The 25,706-nt window shown below is 45.8% G+C and overlaps 1 protein-coding gene across 2 annotated transcripts in view; it reads left to right on the top strand.

Moving 5' to 3' along the window:
• The window catches only part of NOVA2 (NOVA alternative splicing regulator 2), a 61,007-nt gene that overhangs the window by 2,810 nt on the left and 32,491 nt on the right, over positions 1-25,706 (top strand). The window contains exon 2 of one of the 2 annotated variants that reach the window (XM_061596786.1): positions 9,034-9,207. In XM_061596786.1, coding sequence (XP_061452770.1) covers positions 9,123-9,207 — 85 coding nt within the window. In that variant the 5' untranslated portion in view covers positions 9,034-9,122. Of the gene's footprint in view, positions 1-8,793; positions 9,208-25,706 lie in introns of both variants that reach the window. The other variant, XM_061596785.1, reaches the window with a different exon arrangement.

Raw genomic sequence — 25,706 nt, 5'->3', positions numbered from 1 at the left:
GGGTGGTAGGGGGTGGCCAGCCTTCCTGTGCCTAGGATCAGGCAGCGGGGGTAGTGGCCAAAGGGCTTGAAGGCTCTGGGGATTGTGCGGGTGCAGGGAGGAGGAGGAGCGAGGGGCTTCACAGAGTCCAGATGTGTCAGCATGGACAATGGGCGAGCGGGAAAGGACAGACAGATGGGCCAGCTGATACAATGGCCAAGCCATTTAGCATTCAGGAGCCGTGCTCGGCTGACTTGCTGCCTCCCCTCCCCCTCCGCCTGCTCCGCTATTGAGCCAGCCAAAGGCCAGGATGAAAAGGCCTCCCCAAAGCCCATCTGCTCAAAGCTCCCTCTCTCTCTCTCTCTCTCCCACACACACACTATTCATCTCTGTGTGTGTGTGTGTGGGGGGGGGGGGGGAGGAGAGAGAGAGAGAGAGAGAGAGAGAGAGAGAGAGAGAGAGAGAGAGAGAGAGAGAGAGAGAGAGAGAGAGAGAGAGAGAGAGAGAGAGAGAGAGAGAGAGAGAGAGAGAGAGAGAGAGAGAGATTAATACATTTAATTGTGCCTTATTAAAAGGTGTGGCTTGCTCCTCCCTTCCTTGTTGCACTCATTTTACGGTTTGGGAGAACTGAGGCTGAGAGATTGACCCTCCCTCCCAGTGCCTCAAACCACAGAGCATCAAGGTGTCCACCTCAGTCCTGAGAGGTTCATTTACTTCTAAAAAAATCCAGGTGTGGGAGCTCCAGGACGGTGTGGCAACCAGATTCTCTGATTTGGAAATCATTGATATTTACCTATTCTCAGATGTGTGTAAACTGGCTTTGGTTACTAGGGTGATCAGCTACGATAGAAACAGGGCTTTAAGACCTTCAGTAGTAGAATAGGACTTTTTTAATGTGACCTGTTTTTGCAGCACTGTGGGTGACAAGCTGAATCCGCTGAAATTTCCTATTCTGCAGAACTATTAAAGCCACAGGATAATAGCACTGAATATCATCGTGCTCACTTGGTGGCATGAACAGGGATGTTACAGTTTTTTCAGTGCCCACACTGTGCTGCCCCTGGGTCTTTAATAATTCCACAAGAGGCAGAAGCTAAACTGTTGAACTTTTTCCTGTCATGGAGTTGCTGTGATGGGAAACCTTTTCCTGCTGAATTTCTGACACTGACACAGCTGTCAAAGGTACAGGAGCCTAGCTAGAAAAAAAGGTTAGCAACTCTTCTTCCATGTTGTGTGAGAACAGACAAAGGAGATTGTGAATATCTTAACTAGATCCTGAATGGGGAGGACCCTATATTATTAAATGTGATTCCTCAAGGTTAAAATGTTCTAAAAGGGGACCTCGAGGGGTTGGTTGTAACCAGGGCTTGGGACTGCTAGCTGGCCGGCTTACTGTACTGAAAGTCTGTGTCCGTTAGCAGGATCGGGGCCAAATCTGCCAGCCAGGATTTTCCAAATGCCTCAGGATTCCTTTTTCAGGCTCAGTTTAACAAATGGTGAGCTCCTCAGGAAAGCTTCATTTATTTTTCTGCTTACGTGGGAGCCAAAATCTACAGAGCAAGAAAAAGAGAGGAGAGAAGGGAGAATCTAACTGTTGGGTATCATAGGGTAGCAGAATGCCCATCTTTATGACAAGCCATCTGCTGAAGGAGGGCCTGCAAATGTGTATCTCAAGAACCTTAGAGGAGGGTGCAATGTCTTTTGGTGTGCACATACTGCGCATGCACATGCACACAGCTTTGAAGTCTTCCTCTCTGCAGTGCCCCATCCTGGGCATGGCTTCTTGGTCACAATAAGACATGACAGAGGTAGAGCCTAAGAATAGAGAAAGAGAGAGGTGTTTATTGCATTTATATCCCACCTTTTCTCCAAGGAGCTCAAGGTGGCATACATGGTTCTCCTCCTCCTCATTTAATCTCCACAACAACCCTGTGAGGTAGGTTAGGCTAAGAGGCAGTGACTGGCTCAAGGACACCCAGTGAGCTTCATAGCTGAGTGGGGATTCGAACCCTGGTCTCCCAGGTCCTAGTTCAACAAAACTTAACCTGTGTATTTAACAACTATAGCTACACAAAAATTGTTGTTGATGATTATTATTATATTTGATATTATTATTATTATTATTGTCTGATATTTCCAATATTGGAAAAAGGTATCTGAGTTGAGCGGCACTTAACAGGAAGCATAACAAAGCTTGCCAGCCCCCCAAAAAGATTGTCACAGGCAGGGATGTGTAGTATCCTGTTAGGGGATGGGGTTGGGGAGATCTGCACCAAGAAAAGCAGAATTCCATGACCTGAACAAATTATGCAAATAGGGAAAAATTGCATGATTTCTGTGTGTGTGTACTTCTGCTTTTTAAAAAAAAGCTTTCTCATCATTTACTCTGTTTCTTTTGGTTACAGAAAAGGGAAGGAGTTATACAACTACCTTAAACCCTTTCTTCTGACACTTGGAACTTTTATTCAGTGATTCTTCTGGCTCCCGAAATGTACCAGGCATCCCCTGTAAATTTTACAGTGTATATTTGCAATCATAAGGGATAGAAACTTGGGTGTTTTTTTTTAAAAAAAGCAAACGTTGAGATTGTTGGGAAGGTAAATTCTACACCTGCTACCACATTCTGCAACCTTTCTTTGCTTCCACAGAATCATGGCACACATGCAGCCTGATTGCTGGTCTTGTTCCCCAGTTATAGCCCTAAGATATAACCATATTCCTGTGAAGTTCTACAACAGGAAAGGGGAAACCTGGCCCTCCAGATGTTGTCCCTGACCATCGACCATGCTGGCTGGGACTAATGGGAGCTGGAGGCCAACAACATCTGGAGGGCCACTAGTCTAGAGATGTAAAGGCCTGTGGAGAAAAAGGAAAATTCAAGAGAAAAAACAGGGTTTTTTTTAGTTTTTTCCTGTTCTCTCCCCCCCCCCCCAGTTTTTAACGTTTTTCAGAAAAAAACAAAAAGGCTTCAGAAAATCCCCAGAAAAACTCTCCTCCCCTGAATTTTCCCAGGCCTTCACATCTCATCTCTTCACAGGTCCTGCAGGGAACACATTATATTAGATTTCTTCAGCTTCTTACTGGTTTCCCATGCCTTTTCTCTGCACACTTCAAGTTGAACAAAAGTACTTTGCATCATGATTTCTCTCGGTGTCAGCAGGTGGCGCTAATGTGTAATGTTACTCTGCTGTAAGGCACACTGGTTAATGGATCCCAGGGCTCCTGGGTGTGGATCCCTAAAATGGCAGAGAAATTGTGTGAAAGCCTTTGACCATTGTCTAGGTAGACACTGTGCTGAATTTGTCTTTGAAAGATAGATTGCAATGTGGTTCAACTACAGAGAAGGATACATTTGGGAAATCCATAGGATAAATTAGTAGAAGTTGTTAAAAATGGGTGGAAGGAACTGCCTTATAGTGAGGTCCACCCATTCATTGGTCCACCTGCAGCCCTGCACTTTGTTTACTTGCTAGCAGGAGCTCTCCAAGGTCTAAGGCAAAAGCTTATCCTAACTCCTGTTACCCAAGGTATTTTAAGAAGAGATGCCGACTGAACCTGAGACCTTTGGCATGCATGTTCTGTGAGTCTGAATACTTGGAGGTCAGAATGCTTGTCACGTAACCAGTTTGCATTTTTGTGAGAATAGAAGATAGGGAGAAAGGGTTGCGCAAAAAATATTTAGACGAGGTGAGCTTCAAGTGGATGGTTTGGGGATGGATGGGAAAGTAACAGACCATGTGACAAAGTGAGCAGCCACCCCCACATACAGTGCATTCCTTCCCCCACTGGGAGACACAGGAGAGAAAGAACAAAGAGGGTTGTATTCAGCTAAGTCTTACTCAGTGTTGTTGTTGTTGTTGTGTACCTTCAAGTCGATTACGAGCCTAAGCTACCCAAGCCTATTCACTTCAGTGGATCTACTCAGAGTAGGACTAGCATTGAATAGTGCCCAGCGTCTTGTGGCATCTGAAAGACAGACATATTTATGGTGGCATAAGCTTTTGTCAACTGCAGTCCACTTCCACTGGATGCTTGAAGTGTAATGTCAAATTGGCAGATCAGACCCTTGTGGGAACGGGCCACAAGGAAGCTGAGCCACAGACCCAGAGGAATGAATGGGTGCATAGCTCCGATGCACGCAAGGGAGCTTCCTGATGGGTTGCATTGTGCCCCCTGGAGGGGGCCATTGCACAGTCAGCAGAGCACCTTCTTTGAGTGCCCAAGGTCCCAGGTTCAGTCCCACCATTGACAGTGGAAAGGCGTCTTGAGTAGCAGCAGGACTGGGCGATGGCCTTGGAAAGCTGGACATTCACTGAATCATTTTACATCCCACTTTTCTTCCATGGAGCTCAAAGCACATGGTTCTCTTCCCTCCTCCTCCCTTCCCAGTTTTATCCTCATAACAACCCTGCAAGGAAGCTTAGGCTGAGAGAGACAGAACAACTGGCCCAAGGTCACCCAGTGGCCTTGAGGCCTGAGAGTAGGGACTAGAATTTGGGTCTTCCCTATCCTGCTGTGAGGCTCTTAAGCACTGCACAGCCCTTTGAGGGGTTGGCCCTGGGCTAGGGGAGCCCGTAGTCTGGCTCAGGTTCCAGGCAACTTTGTGTGGTCTAGTGGGTGGGTCCATTTGGGATTTCCACCTCGTACAGGGGCTGTCTCCAGACAGCATGTAGGCACAGAAGGCAAAAAGGATGGCGCAAACACAAGTGAAGGATGGATGTGCTAAAAGAGTACAGAATTTGCCCCCCCCTACACACACACACCTCCTCTTCGGATGCACACCTTAATGTGGTGAGGTGGTTTGAGTGTGTTGAAGAAGCTGAGAGCAAAGCCGTCAGGAGTCTCGACCAAGAGGCTAGACTCCTAGCAGGGGCACCCAAGGCAGAATGGTCAAAGCTGAAACACCAGACTAAGATGCATTCAAACTCAGAGGAAAGCAATGGTAAACCACCTCTGAATATCTCTTACCACGAAAACCCTATGAACAGAGTATCCAAAATGCAACACGAGATAGTGCTGGAAGATGAGACCCCCAGGTCAGAAGGCACTCACCGAGCTACTGGGGAAGGACAAAGGACACGTATGAGTAGCGCTGTGACTAATGACGCAGCTGGGTCAAAGCCGAAAGGAAGCCCATAGGCTGATGCACACAGATGCAAACGAAGAGTCCAGAGTTGTATGACGCACAAAATAGGAACATGGAATGTGAGAAGCATGAACCAGGGAAAGTTAGAAATTGTCAAGCAAGAAATGGAATGCATCAAGATTACAATACTTGGCGTGAGCGAATTAAAATGGATGGGAATGGGACATTTCCAGTCAGGCAACTACAAAATATTTTATGCAGGAAATGAGAAATTAAGAAGAAATGGGGTTGCTTTAATAGTGAGAAGTGATGTAGCAAGAGCAATTAGGAGCTACAACGCAAGGTTTGAGTGAGTTATATCAATGAGATTAAATGGGAAACCTATCAACATAACCATCATCCAAGTCTATGCTCCGACGGCAAATGCAGAAGAAGAGGAATTGGAGAGATTTTATGCAGAAGTACAGGAAGAAATTGATCACACACCAAAACAAGATGTGCTGATAATCATGGGGGACTGGAATGCAAAAGTAGGGAACAGAGAAGAATTAGGAATTGTGGGGAAATGGGGCCTAGGAGACAGAAACGAAGCAAGACAAAGGCTTACTGAATTCTGTGAAGCCAATAATTTGTTTCTTGCTATCACATTTTCTGAACAACCGAAAAGATGACTGTACACGTGGACATCACCAAATGGTGAATATAGGAATCAAATTGATTATATAATTGGTAGCAGAAGATGGAGAAGTTCCATACTTTCTGCAAAAACAAGACCAGGAGCAGACTGCGGTACAGATCATGAACTGGTCGTATTGAAAATCAGAGTAAAGCTAAAGAAGTCCAACAAAGCAATCACAATGCCAAAATACAATTTAAATAACATCCCAGAAGCATATAAATATCAAATAAGGAACAGGTTTGAGGCTTTAAACTTAGTTGACAGAGAACCAGAAGAACTATGGAATGAAGTCGGAGACGTTATCAGAGAAGAATGCAAAAATACAATACCTCTAGCTAAAAAGAGAGAAAGACCCAAATGGATGACTGAAGAAACTCTTAGAATGGTTAAAGAGAGAAGGACAGCAAAAGCAAAAGGAGATAGAAACACGGTCAGAACCCTAAATGCAATAGTACAGCGACTAGTACGTAGGGACAAAGAGAACTATTACAATAGTTGTTGTATAGAAATAGAACAACAAAAAGGGTAGAACAAGAGCCCTATTCCAAAAGATTAGAGAAATTAAAGGGAAATTTAAACCAAGAGTAGGGATGTTGAATAATCAACAGGGAAACACACTGACTGACCGAGATGAAATAAAAGGAAGATGGAAGCAATACACTGAAGAACTCTATAAAAGAGATGCAAGGATGACAGATTCATTCATACAGGAACCGTATGATGAAGAACCATAAATTTTAGAATGTGAGGTGAAAGCTGCTCTTAAAATTCTTGGAAGAAACAAATCACCAGGAATAGACAGCATATCAATAGAGTTGCTACAAGCTACTGAGACTGAATCTGTCCAAATTTTGACAAAAATTTGTCAAGAAATATGGAAAACTAAACAATGGCCCACAGACTGGAAGCGTTCAATATATATCCCACTTCCAAAGAAAGGGGATCCCAGGGAATGCAGTAATTACCAAACTATTGCCTTAATATTCCATGCAAGTAAAGTAATGCTCAAGATTCTACAACAAAGGCTCTTCCCATATATGGAGCGAGAAATGCCAGACGCCCAAGCTGGATTTAGAAAGGGAAGAGGCACCAGAAATCATATCGCAAACATACGTTGGATAATGGAACGGAGCAAGGAATTTCAGAAGAAAATCACCCTGTGCTTTATAGATTACAGCAAAGCCTTTAACTGTGTAGATCATGAAAAACTATGGAATGCTTTAAAAGAAATGGGGGTGCCACAGCATCTGATTGTCCTGATGCGCAACGTATACTCTGGACAAGAGGCTACTGTAAGGACAGAATATGGAGAAACCGATTGGTTCCCCATCGGAAAGGGTGTGAGACAGGGGTGTATTTTATCACCCTATTTATTTAATCTGTACACAGAACATATCATACAGAAAGCAGGATTGGACCAAGATGAAGGAGGTGTGAAAATTGGAGGGAGAAATATCAGTAATTTAAGATATGCAGACGATACCATACTACTAGCAGAAACCAGTAATGATTTGAAACGAATGCTGATGAAAGTTAAAGAGGAAAGCACAAAAGCAGGACTACAGCTGAACGTCAAAAAGACTAAAGTAGTGACAACAAAAGATTTATGCAACTTTACAGTTGACAATGAAGACATTGAACTTGTCAAGGATTATCAATACCTCGGCACAGTCATTAACCAAAATGGAGACAATAGTCAAGAAATCAGAAGAAGACTAGGACTGGGTAGGGCAGCTGTGAGAGAACTAGAAAAGGTCCTCAAATGTAAAGATTATCACTGAACACTAAAGTCAGGATCATTCAGACCATGGTATTTCCGATCTCTATGTATGGATGTGAAAGTTGGACAGTGAAAAAAGCTGATAAGAGAAAAATCAACACATTTGAAATGTGGTGTTGGAGGAGAGCTTTGTGCATACCATGGACCACAAAAAAATCAATAATTGGGTGTTAGAACAAATTAAACCAGAACTATCACTAGTAGCTAAAATGATGAAACTGAGGTTATCATACTTTGGACACATAATGAGAAGACATGATTCATTAGAAAAGATAATAATGCTGGGAAAAGCAGAATGGAGTAGAAAAAGAGGAAGGCCAAACAACAGATGGATTGAGTCCATCAAGGAAGTCACAGACCTGAACTTACAAGATCTGAGCAGGGTGGTTCATGACAGATGCTCTTGGAGGTCACTGATTCATAGGGTCGCCATAAGTCGTAATCGACTTGGAGGCACATAACAACAACAACACACACACTCACTTTTCCCATCGTGCAGCCTCAGAGCTCACAGCTGCCTCTTCTTCCCTCCCTCCCACCTGCTCCCCCCTCCCAGCTCTGCCAAGCCCCCAAGGCAAAGAATAGCTTCTCTCTCTGTGTAAGTGTCCCAGTCCCGCCCCCCCCTCACCAGCTTGGCCCAGCTCCTCGCAGCCAATCTGCTGGGGGGGAGGAGGAGGGAGGTGGGTCTCTCCTCCAATGTCAGGGGCTGGGTGGCTCGCTCTGCCACCGCCACTGCCGCCACCGCCCGCCCACCCGCCCGCAGTCCAGGATAAGCGAAAAGAGGGATGCTGTGAAGAGGAAGACTTTGCCTGCCTGCGCTTTCTCTTTCTCTCTCTCTTTCCTCCCCCTCCCCTCAACACAAGACGCTTCCGTGCCTCTCTTCCCCCCCCATGCACTCCAGCCTCTGCATGCTCCTGGAGGCAGCTTCTGCCGCCCCCCCCAGTGCCCTCCAGACCTCCCCCTTGCTCCTCCCATCTCCCGCACAGCCGGCACTTTTGGGATTTCCTTCTGAGGGTCCTTCCTCTTTGTCCCGTCCTCTCTTTGGCCTCCCCTTTCTCTCTCCCTCTGCCCAGTTCTCTCCTCCTCTCCTGGGTGTTCATTCCTTGCCTCTTCCTTTTGGGATTTTCCTTGGCCAGAGGGGGTGGGGGGTGGCAGGGTGGGGGGAGAGAGAGAGAGAGAGAAGGAACCAGGACAGCTGGCTTGATTGCGACCCACCCACCTGCCCACTAATTCCAGCCCTTGCTGGGCACTTTCCATTTCCTTTGTCAGTGTCACCTGGAGTACGGCAGGCAGGTTCTCTGCTCTCCACCCCCACCCTTCCTTAGCTGGACACACCTCCCTCCTCCTCCTCCTCCCACCCCTCCCTAAAATCTGAGCATCCTTTCTTGCCTCCCCCCCACCTCCCCCTGCTGGAGTCTCACGGGTACCGCGGAGGGGAAGTCCTCCGCGCCCTTGGCATGAAAATGATGGCAGGAGGCTCTGTGCATCAGAACGGCATCTTCCCTTCAGCTCCTCAGCAGCAGCAGCAGCAACAGCAGCAACAGCAGCAAGGGGGGCCCCAGCCGCAGCAGCCCCCCCAAGCCCCTCCACAGCCCCACATGGATTCGGATCCTCCTGACTCTAGGAAAAGGCCTTTGGAGACCCCCACGGAAGCGATCAGCACCAAGAGGAGCAACACAGGAGGTGAGCAGGTTGCGGGTGGGAGAGGGGAAGACTCTCTAGGGTGGGGAAGTCAGTGGTGCTGCACAGTGTCCCCCCCCATACCCACACCCACTCCCTGCCCACTTCCCAAATGCATACACTGCAGGGGGGCCATTCTGAGGAGGGATGTAGGGAAATCCAGCACACACCAACAGCCAGCCTGACACTAGGACACCTATCCCCCTGCCCTGGTGGCCTGTTCTGTCAGTCTGCTTATCTTCCACTATCACCACCCCAAAATCTGTCCTGCAGAGCTGTCCCCCCCATATATCTCTGTCCTTCTTAGCATTCTCGTCTCTTAAGGTCCTCCATCCCGGCCCTATATATTTGTTTGTCAACCTGAGTCAGTTTCTCCACCTCTGCACCAAAGCTGACCCCCCCAACCTATGTTTGAACCCAACTCTCCCTCCACATGCCTGGCTTCAAGTCCATCCTCCTCCTCTCCATCTTCCTTTTCTTTGCCCTCTCCTTTTTTCACACCCTAAAGCACACAATCTGGTCCCCTTTTAGCCACCCTCCCACAAACAAGGGATTATCTTATCTTTTACAGTATAGGATTCAAAAGATGGGTGTCCCTTTTTTGCAGTTCAGCACCATCTCTTACCTGTAAGGTTTTTGGTGAAACAGTTTAATCTATTATGCACCTTTATTCCCACAAATGGACACTTGTATTTTTAAGCCTAGATTACAGCCTCCCCAGTGCAACATTTTGTTTTTCCTGGCTTAGAAGGGGGAGCACACAAAATGTAATCAGTCCCCAAGAACACACATTTCCCTGCAAAGATTTTACTAGTCCATGCAGCTGGTTATGTCAAAATGGAGTCATGTTAGAATAACTGTCTGCTTCCAGGGAGGAGGGAGTGGAGATATTTTTTTCCCTCTCTCACATATGTAGACTATGGAAAACCTGTCAGCCCCCCCCCCCAATTTCCTCTGCTTGAGGAAATGAAGAAGGGAAGGATGTGAAAATCTGGACTCAAAAGAGGATGTGGACAGCTGGGTTGTTGAAAAGGACACTGTGTGATCCAGGGATTTGTGGGGAGCTGAAGACAGAGGGAATGGGGGATGTCAATGGAATATGGGGGTGGGAAGAGAAGACTTGTGAGCATTTCTGAGGCGCTGGATGTAAATGAAAAAATGTAAATGAAAAAATGCTTTAAAATACCAGTGGTCATTTCTGGTACCTGATTTTCAGTTGTCACTGAAGCTGTATAAAAATAGGGCTTTGCAAGGCGTCTCTCTCTCTCTCTCTCTCTCTCTGACTCACCCATCTGGGCTCCTTTTGTGAAGGGCGACTTCACTTATTCTGGTATTTTTGAACCAACAGCAGTAGTTGCCTACGGGTTTTGTGCCTGCTCAACTCTTCAAGTATAATAATAATAATAATAATTTGATAGTAATCATTGAATCTGGTTCTGTTTTATTGCTTGCAATGATGAATATACGAAGGCGTGCGCACGCACACTCCACACCATCCCCCTCCAGATGTAATTAACATTTCAAGATGCTTATGAGCTGCAGTGTGAGGGCAAGAAGCAATAAATATTGCGTCTGAAACAGCCCTGGGGTCCCCTGGGGAAATCACCCTCCGTTATGACAGTGTTGCTGATAGGACTAATGGAGCGGTGAGAAATAAATAAATTTGGCGAAGGAAGGTGGGCTTATTGCATGTGTGTGTGTGTGTGTGTGTGTGATTTAGGTTTAAGCTCATAAAGGGGTGGGGGGAAGACTAGCAAGAAGAAGCAAAGGTCTGGCAATATTCTCGGCATGCCTTCGCAGACTGGTTGCGCTGAAGGAGGAGATAGTGGATTGCTTTTGTGGGTGTTGCTGCAGAAGCCTAGCAGGAACGTATTTAAGAATGCCATTTGGCTGCCCTGCTCCACTGGCCAGTTTTTCCTTATTTGCTTCTAATGCGACGCCAGGTTGGGATTGAAGATTGGGTTTCTTCCAGTGATGGATTTGGGGAGGGAGGAAGGGAAGCACTGATGGTATTGTTGGGGTGGGGAGGAGGAGTGTGACGGAGATGGAGGGGAACGCGTTAGTGGTACCTAGCGTGCATTGCCAAAGGACACCGATTGCCGAGGAAATGCGCAAGAGCGAGAGCCATGCAGGCCTGACGGCCCATCTGGGAGGTTAGCAAGCGCCTGGTGCTTGAGTGTGTGTGTGTGTGTGTGTGTGTGTGTGTGTGTGTGTGTGTGTGTGTGTGTGTGTGTGTGTGTGTGTGTGTGTGTGTGTGTGTGTGTGTGTGTGTGTGTGTGTGTGTGTGTGTGTGTGTGTGTGTGTGTGTGTGTGTGTGTGTGTGTGTGTGTGTGTGTGTGTGTGTGTGTGTGTGTGTGTGTGTGTGTGTGTGTGTGTGTGTGTGTGTGTGTGTGTGTGTGTGTGTGTGCCTTTTGTGTCATATCTCACGTGCGGGTGAAGGTCAAACTGGGTGGGACATTTTGTGCCTGCTAAAGTTTAGAGATTTTAATGGAAGGAAACTGTATAGCCTCAGCATGTGAGGAGGGGGAGGAGAAGTGGCCAATGATTATTGTGCAAATGATCTGATTCATCCCACCTCCTGATGGGTAATGGGCAGATTGTTGTGCCAGCTTTATGGAGTCCTTAGGGAATAACATTGAGACCAGGATGTCCCCTCTGAGCTCTGCTGGTGAAGCCCAGGCCTTCCCAGTAGCATGAAGGGCCAACGTCACCAGCAGGAATGGTGACCAAAGGAAGAGGGATGGCCACTGTCGCTCTGGCTGTTGGCTTTGTAGCACAGCTGAAGAGATCTTCAGACAGCTTGTGGCTAAGAAAGGGGTCAAGATTGAGAAAAGGGGGAAAGGGCATGACAAGGCCTAGTGACACACAGAAGTATTTTCCATTCCAACTGTATGTGTGGGGCTCTAGACTGACGTTTCCAGCCCTGGTGTCTCAGAGATGGTGATAGGCCATCCAGGAGGTCAAGGTTAGTACTTGGGACTAGAGTTCAGTTCCTGTTGCCCCTGGGTGACCTTGGGGATGTCACTGCGTTTCTCCTTCATGCTGCCAGTGTAGTCAAAGCTCAGCTGTCTGAGCGCTGAGCAAAATGAGATATGACAGCCTGTCTGATGATGGAGTAGAGATGCATGCTGCCTGTTTTCCTCCAAAATGGCTACAAAAGTGACTCCTCCCCATTCAGGCCCTGTTACGGGGCTCTGAGTCCAGTTTCCAAGACAAAAGACCCAAGAGGTTCTCAGCCTTTTCAGGGCCGGTCTGTGGCAAATCGGAACAGAATTGAGAGGGGAGCTAGGAACAAAAGGCACTGCAGCTCTGAGTCCCAGTGAGGACACAAAGCGAGGAGGGGGAGTGAGCGTGGTGAGGTGCCAGGTGAGTTCAACACCTGTACAAGTTTGGTGGTTGGCAAGAAAAACTAGGGAAGGCGATTCTCTTCCCAGCACTACAGTGAGGTTAGTTAATTGGCACAACATTTCATTTCATTTAAAAAAAACCTTAAGCAATCAAAATCAAATAAAACTAACATGCCAGCAGGTCTCTGGGAGCTATCCAGTGTTTTGCACTGAGGGGGCTTCCAGATGACCTGCTTACTGAGCATTCATCCTGATTTGTTTGCAGGAAGAGTCCATGACATTGGCTAAATAAGCATTCAATTTGATTTGTTTGCAGGGAGTTATATGACGTTGCATCAAAGCAGGTATTATGCCACACTTTCCGGTGCATTTTCCTGTCACTTTCCTTATTGCAAAAGGTCTTTTGGGGAAATGGGTTTGTAGTACAAGACCTCCCAATCAGCTGTAATTGTGCAATCTGAATTTGCTGGTATGCGCTTGAATCTCACCTGAAAATAGTGACAGTCTGGAAGTGCTCTGAGTTTCACGTCTTTCTGTTTGCTTGCTGGGTGGACATTTGCAGTGGGGTGGGAGGGCTCTACTTGGTGCAATCAGCTCCTGGCTCTTACAGAGCAAGTTCATTCACTTGAGGCCAAAGTAGCTGACCCAGAGAAACAAAGACGCATGTAGATAAAACCTTCAGTAACCTGATCAAAAGATTCAGCTCCCAGGCTGCCAGCACATTTGCTGGTACGCAGGATTGGGGTCTTGGGCCACAAAGGTCTTGTACTAAGGAAGAAGGAGACCAGAATATTTTATTTTGTACTCTAGGGGTAGGCAGGGTCCCAGGAATGGCAAGATTTGATCATTAAGAATACCTTTCCCTGACCTGGTGCCCTCCAGATGTTTTCGGCTACTGTGTTGGGGAATGCTGATTAAAGAACAGGTCCAAATGGAAAGAACACAGCAAAACTTGGAGTTTTGTAGCAGGCAATGGCATGGGATTGGCTGTTCAGGGTCATATGATTCCTAGAGCCCAGGAGGATTTTGGATCATATTAGCATCCTAGTTTATGCTGCCTGCAGTTCCGTCCTTCATTCAGTGGAGGCTCAGTGCCTGATGCTTGGAGTTCCCAGTTCAAGCCCTTTGGCACCTCCATTTTTAGAAATGAAACAGTGAATGTGTGTTTGGTAATGGGGAGACAATCTGTGGTCCTACAGATGTTATTGGATTCCATCAGCCCCAACCAGCATGGTGGATGGTGAGGGATGATGGGAGTTGTAGTCCAACAACATCTGTAGTGCCCCATTCCTGGGGAGCGGGGGGAGAGCCTGTAAGGACCTGGCCTCCTCAATGGTACCCTGGTCTCTTTCCCTGAGTTTTAAGTGTTCATTAAAAACACACAAGCAAACAAAAACCCTGAAGTGTCTACTTAGGAGTTCTTTCAGGCACCATTCTAAGCAGTAAACATAGTTTTGCCTTCCTGGGTTCTGGCTGTTGAGCCCAACAGAACTGAGATGACAGTCAAGCATTTGTGCTTGTTTTTAGACATTGAAATGCATCCCCCTCCCCAAGAATAACAGTTAATCCATTTAAATAAAAGTTAATCCTTAGGCCAACTGCTACCCCCAGATTTCTAGCTCCTGACTTTGCAACTCTCTGCTTTTCGACATAACCTGTCACTTAGAAGGCAAATATCAACCTGGGCTCCCTTCTCTCCTACAAGAAAGAGACCTTTCCGGATCAAATCCTTTCCTCTCTAGAGAGGGGCAGTTTTTCATATTTAATCACCACCCCTCTTACCCAGCCTTCCGTGATCACATCTTAGTGGGAGGAATGGGGGGGGGAGGGGAGGAGGTTGTAATGCTTGGCTCACTGTTGATCTCAGGATTTGCAGTTTCAGATCAGAGCCCTTGCAGCTGTTTACAGCTGTTCCATGCAAGGCTTTGCTTTCAAGCAGTAGAGAGAAGGGGGAAATTGATAACCATTTGAGCTTAGACATAACCAGTCTGGTGCCAAACAATTCTGCGCATGCACGCACACGCACACGCACACGCACACACACACGTTAGCTGCATCATCCTGATTTCAGAGGCTCAGCTCCTGTTGGATCACATTGTAGCACAGCAAAGACAAGGATTGAACCTGATCTACTTTTACGTGCTGGAGGGTGGGAGCATTGACCCGGGAAATACTAACAATGGCCACCTCTGCAGTTCCTAGTCTTTGCCCACCTACTCATCTGCTGCCCACAGGGCTTTGGCATGGATGGTAGCCGCGTCTTAACACATTTTCCCACCATTTATCTCCCTTCCCTCTCGTCTCTCTCTCACATTTTCAGTTAAATAAGGATATCAGCAGGAGGGTTGAGAAAGGCCCAGTGACCCAGGCTTTGGGGGTGCTTCCAGACTGTTGCCCTTTTCTGCTGGGATTCACTCACATACTAGCAAATTCAGGCTGCACTATTACAGTTGATTTGGGCCTCATGTGCCACAAACCCTCTTCATCCTCCAACACTGGACTTTTTTGCAGTAAGAAAAGTGACAGGAAAATGCACCGGGAAGTGTGGTCTGACACTTGCTGAAGTGTGGTCTGACAGCAGTGTCATCTAACCTCCTCGCAAACAAATCAGAATGGATGTTCAATAACAAGTGACGTTGTCTAGTCTTCCTGAAAACAAATCAGGATGAATGCTCCATAAACAGGTCATCTGGAAGCAACCTTGTGCTACAACTCCCATCAGGCCCAACCAGCTGGTTGGAGATTATGGGAGTTGTAGTCCAAAACCTCTGAAGGGCACCAGGTGGGGGAAGGCCTTGACCCAAGAAAGGCTTTGACCTTGGAAAGCCACCCCAGTCAGAATAGACAGGAACGCACCAGAGGGACCAATGCTCTGCCTTGCTATGTAAGGCATCTTCATGTGCTCATGCATTACTAAGGTGGCTTGGGAGGCAGGCAGGCAGGCAGAAGTGGCAGTTACAGTGTTTGTCACCCCACAGCTCATTCACTGCATGCAGAAGGTGCCACATTCTGTTAGCAGATAATGGGAAAGGCGCTTCTGTGCCTGAGACCCCAGAGAGATGCTGCCAGTCAGAACAGACTGGGCTAGGTAGACACCCAGTATGCAGCAGCTGTGAAAAAAGGCAAATTCCATGTTAGGGATCATTAGGAAAGGTATCAACCATTAAACACCTAGTATTGTAAAGGCCTTTATAGAAATGTAGAGTGCAGTTGTATTTGGAGTACTGTGTACAGTTCTGGTTACCACATGTTAAAAAGGATATTGTGGAGCTGGTAAAGGTGCAGAAAAAGGCAATCAAAGAAGCAGTGATGGCCACCAGCATGGATGGCTTTAAACAAAGATCGGACAAATTCATGGAGCATAAGGCTATCAATGGCTATTAGCCATGATGGCTGTGCTCTACCTCCATAGTCAGAGGCAGTGCTTCCAAATACCAGTTGCTGGAAACTACAGGAAGGGAGAATGCTCTTGCACTCAGATCCTGCTTGCAGGCTTTCCATAATGGGTATCTGTTTGGCCACAGTGAGAACAGGATGCTGGACTAGATGGGCCACTGGCCTCATCCAGCAGGGCTCATCTTAGGTTCTTATGTAAATGACCAGGGAGCTTGAGCAACTCCCTATGTGAAAAGGTTACAAGGTTCAGGGCTTTTTAGTTTGGAAAGGTGGGTAAGTAGGGAAACACTGTAGAGGTGTATAACATTATGCATGGTGTGGAGAAAGTGAATAGAGAGATGTTCTCTCCCTCTCTCATCCTACTAGAGTCCGGGGTCATCCACTGAAGCTGAACGGTGGGAGATTCAAGACAGACAAAAGGAAGTACTTCTTCATACAGCATATAGTTAAATTAATCATCTCAAAAAGGATATTATAGAGTTGGAAAAGGTTCAGAAGAGGGCAACCAGAATGATCAAGGGGATGGAGCGACTCCCTTACGAGGAAAGGTTGCAGCATTTGGGGCTTTTTAGTTTAGAGAAAAGGCGGGTCAGAGGAGACATGATAGAAGTGTATAAAATTATGCATGGCATTGAGAAAGTGGATAGAGAAAAGTTCTTCTCCCTCTCTCATAATACTAGAACTCGTGGACATTCAAAGAAGCTGAATGTTGGAAGATTCAGGACAGACAAAAGGAAGTACTTCTTCACTCAGCGCATAGTTAAACTATGGAATTTGCTCCCACAAGATGCAGTAATGGCCACCAGCTTGGACGGCTTTAAAAGAAGATTAGACAAATTCATGGAGGACAGGGCTATCAATGGCTACTAGCCGTGATGGCTGTGCTGTGCCACCCTAGTCAGAGGCAGCATGCTTCTGAAAACGAGTTGCCGGAAGCCTCAGGAGGGGAGAGTGTTCTTGCACTCGGGTCCTGTTTGCGGGCTTCCCCCAGGCACCTGGTTGGCCACTGTGAGAACAGGATGCTGGACTAGATGGGCCACTGGCCTGATCCAGCAGGCTCTTCTTATGTTCTTATGGAATTTACTTCCACCAGAGGTAGTGGCGGCCACCAACATGGATCGCTTTAAAAGAAGATTAGACAGTGGCTCCTACTGATGGTGGCCATCAGCAGAGGACGATGATGGTGAATTCCCCTTTAGTTTGTCCATGGTATTTAAAGGTATATTGCCCCTCAATATGAAGGTTCTATTTAGCTATTGTAGCTAATTGATAGAAAAACTTAGGAGGGAAAGGACTAATTTCAAGCCATCCAAACTAGAGGCTATCCTCACATTAGCGTGAAGTACGTCCCATTGTCTGTCCAATCATCTTAATTGTATTCAGTGCAATTTGTTGAGTATATATAATAGCATCTTAAAACATGTTGCATGCTTTTATTCTCTTGAAATGACTGGCAGGCAGTCAAGAGTATATCGAACACAGTTAAATACAGGAAGTTGCTTAGGAGCCATTAGCATTTTAGTCACTTTGGGCATGTTTAGAGAGCCAGTGTGGTATAGTGGTTAAGGTGCTGGACTATGACCTGGGAGACCAGGGTTCGAATCCCCACACAGCCATGAAGCTCACTGGGTGACCTTGGGCCAGTCACTGCCTCTCAGCCTCAGAAGAACGCAATGGTAAACCCCCTCTGAATACAGCTTACCATGAAAACCCTATTCATAGGGTCGCCATAAGTCGGGAGCGACTTCAAGGCAGTCCAGGAATGTTTAAGCCAACTAGCCCAATACACACTGACTAACATGCAGGTCGGGATGCAGTTGTTTTTTGGTTTTTGCACATCTCCAAATTTTGCAGTATAGTTCTTGGCACAAAAATGTACTAAGATGCACATTTTAGGGTAAAATACATAAATATTAGGTTAAAATGCCTACAGACATATGAATTTTCATGCATTGTTTTTACAAAATCATCTCAGAATGAAGTGGGAATGGGACAGAACAGAATGAGCACATTCATTCATTTCATTTATTACAGTCAGTGACCAGCAGTGTAAAATATATGAACAGTAAAACAGTAAAACATACCAATATTATACAGAGGAGAAAAGCAAGGGCTACAGCCTAAGATAATATGGTACTACTAATATTAAAATTAAGAAATCAATGGTCCATCCAAGATTAACTATTATTATTATTATAACCGTAGTCCAGCATAAAGATGTGCAAGATAAAAACAAAGATAGTTCAATACAACTCATCCCACTTAGCTTACGATCACATTTAAAATCAGTTCCTCAACTTTAGATTATTAACTGTTAGTTTAACAGAGTTCTTCTGCAGCACATTGCAGCTGCACAGGAACTCGCAACCTTTGCTGATATCTGTGGGGTTTGATCAGATAAAAGATAATTGACATTAAAAAATTCATTTCTACTGGGGATGTTTTTTAAGATTGGAATAATTAACACTGTTCGAAGATCACATGTGCCACCGATTCAATTGACCCATCACCACATGGACATAGCCTCTCACCATACGGAGTTTTTTTATATCTACCCTCCAGTAGAGCTGAGGGGAGAGTATTAAACCTGGCGAGCGTGAAAGCTAGAGAATGAGCACATGTAATGAGCACATGCAAGACTGGCACAGACTGGAGACAGAGTGATTAGTCCATCTTTCAGAGCTGCCTTCTGCAGGGTCCGGCCATTTGACCATCGTGCCGAGGGTTGTCTCCTCTAATCTGACTGGCAGTGACTCTTCAAAGCCTCAGGTTTCCTGCTGTCTTGCTGTTTGATCCTTTTTCTAGAGATGTCAGGGACTGAATCTGGGACCTTCTTCATGCAAAGCAGGCACTCCACCACTGCGCTAACTGCCTGTCCACATTTCTAAGCATTGCTGGCTGACATCAAATTCTGGTATTGTGAAAAACGAGAAAAATGTCTCCGACTTATCCATGCATAATTTTATCAACATCTGTCGTATTTATCCACCCTTTTAACATCTTCCTTCTTAACCAAAAAAGCCCCGAAGGCTTTTAGCCTTTCCTTTTAGGGAAGATTGTCAGGTCAGTCCCCACTGAGAACCTCTCTCTCTCTTGCAGAATGTTGTGACGTAAGAAGAGCTGAATCAGGCCAGTGGCCCATCTAGTCCAACATCCTGTTCTCACAGTGGCCAACCAGATGCCTCTGGGAAGCCCACAAACAGGATCTGAGTGGAACACCATTCTCCCCACATGCAAGTCCCAGCAAGTGGCATTCAGAGGCATACTGCTTCCAACATCATTTACATAGGAAGCTGCTTCATACTCAGCATTGTCTATGCTGACCTGCAGCAGTTCTCCAGGGTTTCAGACAGGATTCTCTTGTAGCCCTATCTAGAGATGCTGGGATTGAACCTAGGACCTTCTGCATGCAAAACAGATGCTCTGCCACTGAGCTACAGCCCTAGCCTTATGACAATGTCAGAGGCAGGGCCACATCTGATAGGTGGATGTTGTGCCAAACAGGTTCAAGTGCAGTTGAAGAGTCTGGTTCCCGGCCCCTATGTGTGAAATTGTAGTCTTGGGTTCAGATTTGTGTTTTAAAAGCATGATGGGTTGGATTTAATTTGTTGTTGATGTGTTAAATTTAGCCTTTTACTGTTCATAATTTAAGTACTGTGAGTTTTCATAGAATCATAGAATAGTAGAGTTGGAAGGGGCCTATAAGGCCATCAAGTCCAACCCCCTGCTCAATGCAGGAATCCATATCAAAGCATTCCCGACAGATGGCTGTCCAGCTGCCTCTTGAAGGCCTCCAGTGTCAGAGAGCCCACGACCTCGCTAGCTAATGTATGTATGCCAAGTGCTGTATGTATGCCAAGTGTTCAGCAGTGAAGTTTGAATGGCCTAATTTGAATGGTTTGAATGGCATAATTTGAATGGTTAATAGATAATATTAATAGATAGATAGATAAATGCTTGGCCATGAACTGTGGGCCACACCCCATCTTCTCCACCCAGGGCCGGCACCAGCCTGCAGTGGGACCTTAGGCATCAGGCTGCAGGGGTTCTTGGCGGCGGCGGCAGCAGCAGCAGCAGAAGGAGGAGGAGGAGGGATTAAATAGACCCAGCTGTGTCACCAAGTAGCGTACTGTGTGCACACACCTACCATCACCTAAGACAGTGAGGGGAGCTGTTGATGGCAAGCATGCATGCATAGTCTGGTGATATGGTGCCATAGCACCACAGGAAGATGTGCAGCCAGCTTGTGCCAGATGGGGGGGGTGCATGGGAGGGGTGGTGCTGCTCCACAATCCTCATCAGCATCAGGTCATGGGGCATATATATATGCATGCCCTGGCCATACCCATGACCCTGGTCTGGCACTATCAGTGATTATTTGGCTCCTCTGTAAAATGGATGTTATAAGGCTGTACCTAACAGAAATGAGCTTGATGTACAATCTTGCATCTTTAAAACATTATGAGATTAATGGTTGAGGCTTGCTCTGAAAAAGCTGTCCCATGTTGTGGAGCAGCTAGGGTAGCTAGTCCCCAGCCTGGGGACCAAATCTGCCACCACCAAGTCCCACAGCGCTGCAATGGGTCAGCCGAGTGCCCTGACTGGGATGCAAATCATCCCTTCCCAGCGACCAGACTGATAATACTGATCCTTGATAATCAGTAACTCCCCTCCTCAACCAATCTGCATGGATCAGCTGAGAAGGGTGTTTGCCTGCCTCTGCATGTGCACTCTACGTAGGGTTACCTCTGAAGACGGTTCGGAAACTTCAGCTGGTGCAGAATGCTGCGGCCAGAGTTCTTACTGGGACAAAAAAATTTGATCATATAACACCTGTCCTGGCCCAGCTGCACTGGCTACCAATATGTTTCCGGGCCAGATTCAAAGTGTTGGTTCTTACCTATAAAGCCCTTAACGGCATCGGACCGCAATACCTGGCGGAACGCCTCTCCCGCTATGTACCTACCCGGTCGCTGCGCTCGACGTCGAAGGCCCTTCTCCGTGTCCCAACGCATAGGGAGGCACGGAGAACGATAACTAGAGCTAGGGCCTTCTCAGTGGTGGCCCCCGAACTATGGAACGCCCTCCCTGATGAGATACGCCTGGCGCCTTCTTTGTTATCTTTTCGGCGCCAGGTAAAGACCTACCTCTTCGCCCAGGCATTTTAAAAATTTTAAAAATTTTAAAATTTGAATTTAAAATTGAAAATTTTTAATTATGTTTTATTGTGTATTACATCCACTTGTATTTTAACCTGTTTTATTATGCTGTACACCGCCCTGGGACCTTATTGCTATAGGGCGGTCTAAAAATGTAATAAAATAAATAAATAAATAAATAAATAAATAAGAGTGTGAGGTGCCACACCAACTCTTGGCCACACTCATCACTGCCATGTGCATTCCCCCAGGTTAGCCAAGAGTGAATGGTGTTGTCAGACCAAAATAGGCTAGCCTCCCTTGCTGTAGAGAGGAAATGAAATGGAAATGGACTGCCTTCAAGTCAATCCCGACTTATGGCGACCCTATGAATAGGGTTTTCATGGTAAGCAGTATTCAGAGGGGGTTTACCATTGCCTCCCTCTGAGGCTGAGAGGCAGTGACTGGCCCAACAGCACCCAGTGAGCTTCATGGCTGTGTGGGGATTCGAACCCTGGTCTCCCAGGTCATAGTCCAACACCTTAACCACTACACCACACTGGCTCTTGCTGTATAGAGAGGGCATGGTTAATTCTGAACCCTTTGATGAATCTTGCGCATGCCTCTGTAGTAAAAATACAGTATGCAATACACAGGGCTTTAGCCTTGTGCTTGCCAAAAACAGTAGATTTGGAGTCTTCCCCATGATCAGCCTGATTGTTTCTGCCCCATGCTGGAAAAAAATATGATAAAACTGGGTTATATCTTCTAAGGTTTTTATTCAAACAGACCTTGATGCTCAAGGAGTGTTAAAGCAGAAGTAGTAAGGCATTACATATTGACACTGTGGTCCCCTCTCTCAAAAAGGTAGCATAGAGCTGGGAAAAGTGCAGAGGAGGACAACTGAAGTGAAAAGTTGGAGTTCCTTCTCTGTGAGGATAGCCTAAATTTTGGGGGGTTCCTAATTTGGTGGAGGGTGATGGTAGATGGTTATAAATAACAGTGAGAAGAGAAATTATTTTTAGAATGTGGCAGTCAGCAAATAAAAGTCGATGGGGAGAAATTTCAGGACTTTTTCACACAGACCATCATGATTGAAATGGAATTTACTATTACAAGGTTTGGTTATTGCCAACAGCTTAGATGGTAAGGGTTAGAGTGTTGAACTAGGACCTGGGAGACCAGGGTTCAAATCCTGACTCAGCCATGAAGCTCGCTGGGTGACCTTGGGCCAGTCACAGTCTCTCAGCCTAACCAACCTCACAGGGTTGTTGTGAGGATAAAATGGAGAGGTAGGAGAACATGTGTGCCACCTTGAGCTCCTTGGAGGAAAGGTGGGATATAAATAAATAAGTAAGTAAGATTAGACAAATTCATGGAAATGAGAGGGAGTATCTATCAATGTCAGTCAGTCATTTGAATTTATTTGGTAGAAGCCATTTGGTCATCACAAAAATGCAGGTATAATCAAAATGAAAGATACATTTTAGCCTAGGTGATCCCCAGCACATTAGACGTCATTTTGTCTGATCTGTTGGCCTGCTGGAGTAAACATAGAAACCTTATATGTTATGTATTTACCCCTTACCAACAGTTCTCTAAACTGTGCAAAAAAGAAAACTGTCTCGAGAATCTCTCTCAGAAACTTTCAGAAGTGGGAAACTTGTGACCCTCCAGATGTTGCTGGGCCGCAGCTTCCCCATCCCTGCCTTGAGGGAATTATGCAGGGAACTGTATCATAGCGGACAGTATCTTCTGCCTCTCTTTGGCCACAAAAGCATAAATAACAATTTACAGGTATTCTAGCATTTCTCCCCTTTAAATATGCTATGGGCATAGTTTGAAATCTCAGAGCAGTATATGCTTTCCTCTTCACACCCAACAGATGGTTAAAAAATTAGTCTGTAAGGCCATAATCAGATTTAACAGAATAAAAAAACATTGGTGAGAATTTGATAGTTTGAAGATAATATCTAGTTAACAAAAGGTCCCACTCTCTAACTTTATTTTTAGTTAAAAATATATTTTTTAAAAAGGATTAGACACCTTCGTAGAAATTGGGGGGGGGGCGGAGGTCTGATTAGCTTGGGCTCCATCACTGACTTCTAATGACTTAACTGGTTTAATCTACCCTAGAGGGAATTCTTTTAAGTGGATTTAGACAGTAGATCCTTCAGCTTAGAGAAATCGTGACAGGAAGCTCACCAAGGCATCAAGAAGAGGGTGACAAACAGAGATGACCCAAGAGTGGACACTACTGTCCTCTTCTTCTCCATAGCTTTCTTTTGTAGGGTTGCCTGTTGCCTTATGTTAAGAAGAACATATTTCAAATGCCCTGGTCCCAGGAAGCAGACATTGCAACTTCCTAGAACCCAGTCAATTAGGTAGTACCAGTTCCAACATCAGAAAAGTGTTTCTCTTATGAAAGAGAGTGTCTCATAGGCTGCAATCCTATGCACACTTACCTGGGTATAAAGATTTACTTTTTAGGACATCACCATATTTAGAGAAAAAAATAGGGTTGTAAACAGTGTGTTCTCAGTGTGTTTGGTAGTGAACGAAGAGGAACTACCACATTTTCTGAGCTACAAAATGTTGTATTTCAAGTGCTCAGTAACTATGCTACAGATGGGAAAACAATTCAAAAGTCATTAATTCCTGCAAAGAAACCTGGAAATTGTTGTTTCATAAAGACCATGAGAGATTTCCCCACAAATCCTAGCCCCTCTGTTGGACCACAGTTTGTAGAGGTTCTTTGGTTGTTGGACCCCTTGGCAGTTAAAATGAACTTAAAACGCCTTTCAAGGGTGGATGATGGGGAGAGGTCCAAATACAACGACCCTGCAGCCCAAGTTGCACCTTGAGGAAAGATGTGTGAAAAATATGCCACATGGGGGACTCAAATGACACAGGCAGAGACCCTTTTTCAGCTCAAGGGCCGCACTGCCTCATGGGGAACCTTCTAGGGTTCCAGGGGTGGGTGGGCCAATGACAAAAGTGGGTGGAGCAAAATTACATTCCAGCCACACAAAAGCCAGAGATTTCTATATGCTCACACTCCTCTTCATCCAGGCAAGGGACAGACATTAGCACAGTTCAGGGACACATTCTAGCCAGGCAAAAACACTCCGAGTAGGGCTGGCAATGAGTGTGGTCTGAGAAGGGGGCAAGGCCTAGGGAGAGTCTCAGGGGCCAGATCGAGAGCCCTCTATGAAGCTCCCAGAGCCCTGTATGAAGCTCCCAGGCCTGAGGACCCCCACCCCGGCGTAGAGGATAGATGCCCAAAATGCAGTGCAGTTGGAGAGGAAAAGGAACATGAAAACCAGCATCAGGCACCTCCTTCAGAACTGTAGTGGACCAAAATCATAGAATAATGGATTGCTAAGTGTAGACATAAGTATGGCTTTTATCATCATCATCATCATCATCACCATAGAATAGTAGAGTTGCAAGGAGCCTATAAGGCCATCGAGTCCAACCCCCTGCTCAATGCAGGAATCCAAATCAAAGCATTCCCGACAGATGGCTGTCCAGCTGCCTCTTGAATGCCTCCAGTGTCGGAGAGCCCACCACCTCCCTAAGTCATTGGTTCCATTGTCGTATGGCTCTAACAGTTAGGAAGTTATTATTATTATTTACAATTTCTATCCCACCCCTCCTCCCAGAAGGAGCCCAGGGTGGCAAACAAAGGGCAAAACACCAAAAACATTTTAAAACATCTTTAAAATAAAACATCTTTAACATACTTTTTTAAAAAAAAACATCTTAAGTCTTAAAAAGCAATTTCAGCACAGACGTGGACTGGGATAAGGTCTCTACTTAAAAGGCTTGTTGAAAGAGGATGGTCTTTAGTAGGCACCGAAAAGATAACAGAGACAGTGCCTGTCTAGGATTTAAGGGGAGGGAATTCCAAAGGGTCAGTGCCACTACAGTAAAGATCCCTATTCTATGATCAACTAGGTATATAAGGGGTATATTACCATACATCATTTATAAAACATCAGCATTAAATACAATGAACACAGAAGCCCATAGAGCAGCCTTCCCCAGTCCATGGGGCTGAGGTTGATGGGAGTTGTAGTCCAGAACATCTGGAGGGCATCTGGTTGGAGAAGGCTGCCATGAGTTCACCACCTTTCTTATTTTGCTCTGTATGTACCAAATGAGTCAGCCTGTCTCCCAAAGCCTTCCCCTTAGGATTGTGTTAATGGGCTGCCTTTAGTTTGGAAATTGTATAAGCCTTACTTAATGAATGGAATCTGTCTATATCCTGTGAAGTTGAAACAAATTTCCACCACTTTTGGCTATAGTTTTTGTGTGTATATATGTGCATGTGTGTAGATATAGATATGGAGATACACACACACATTTGGGTGGCAACTATGGCTTCTGGAGTGAGTTGAGAGGAACAGCAAGTATGTTTCAAAAAAGCAAGCAAGAATTAATATGTTATTTTGAAGACAAAATAATGATTGGCATTGTTTTCAGGCCTCCTCTGAAAATGTAAAATTCCATTTAGAATACCAAGAGACCAGAATGACCTTTCTGGGTTTGTGGCCTGTTTCTGGATACACAAAACATCACACTGCAGGCCACACAAAGTCCCACTCCCACCGTGGGT

Source organism: Rhineura floridana, chromosome 15 (genome assembly GCF_030035675.1).
Source record: "Rhineura floridana isolate rRhiFlo1 chromosome 15, rRhiFlo1.hap2, whole genome shotgun sequence".
NCBI lineage: Eukaryota > Metazoa > Chordata > Lepidosauria > Squamata > Rhineuridae > Rhineura > Rhineura floridana.
The sequence above is the reverse complement of the archived record's forward strand: the minus strand, read 5'-3'. Positions and strand labels throughout refer to the sequence as shown.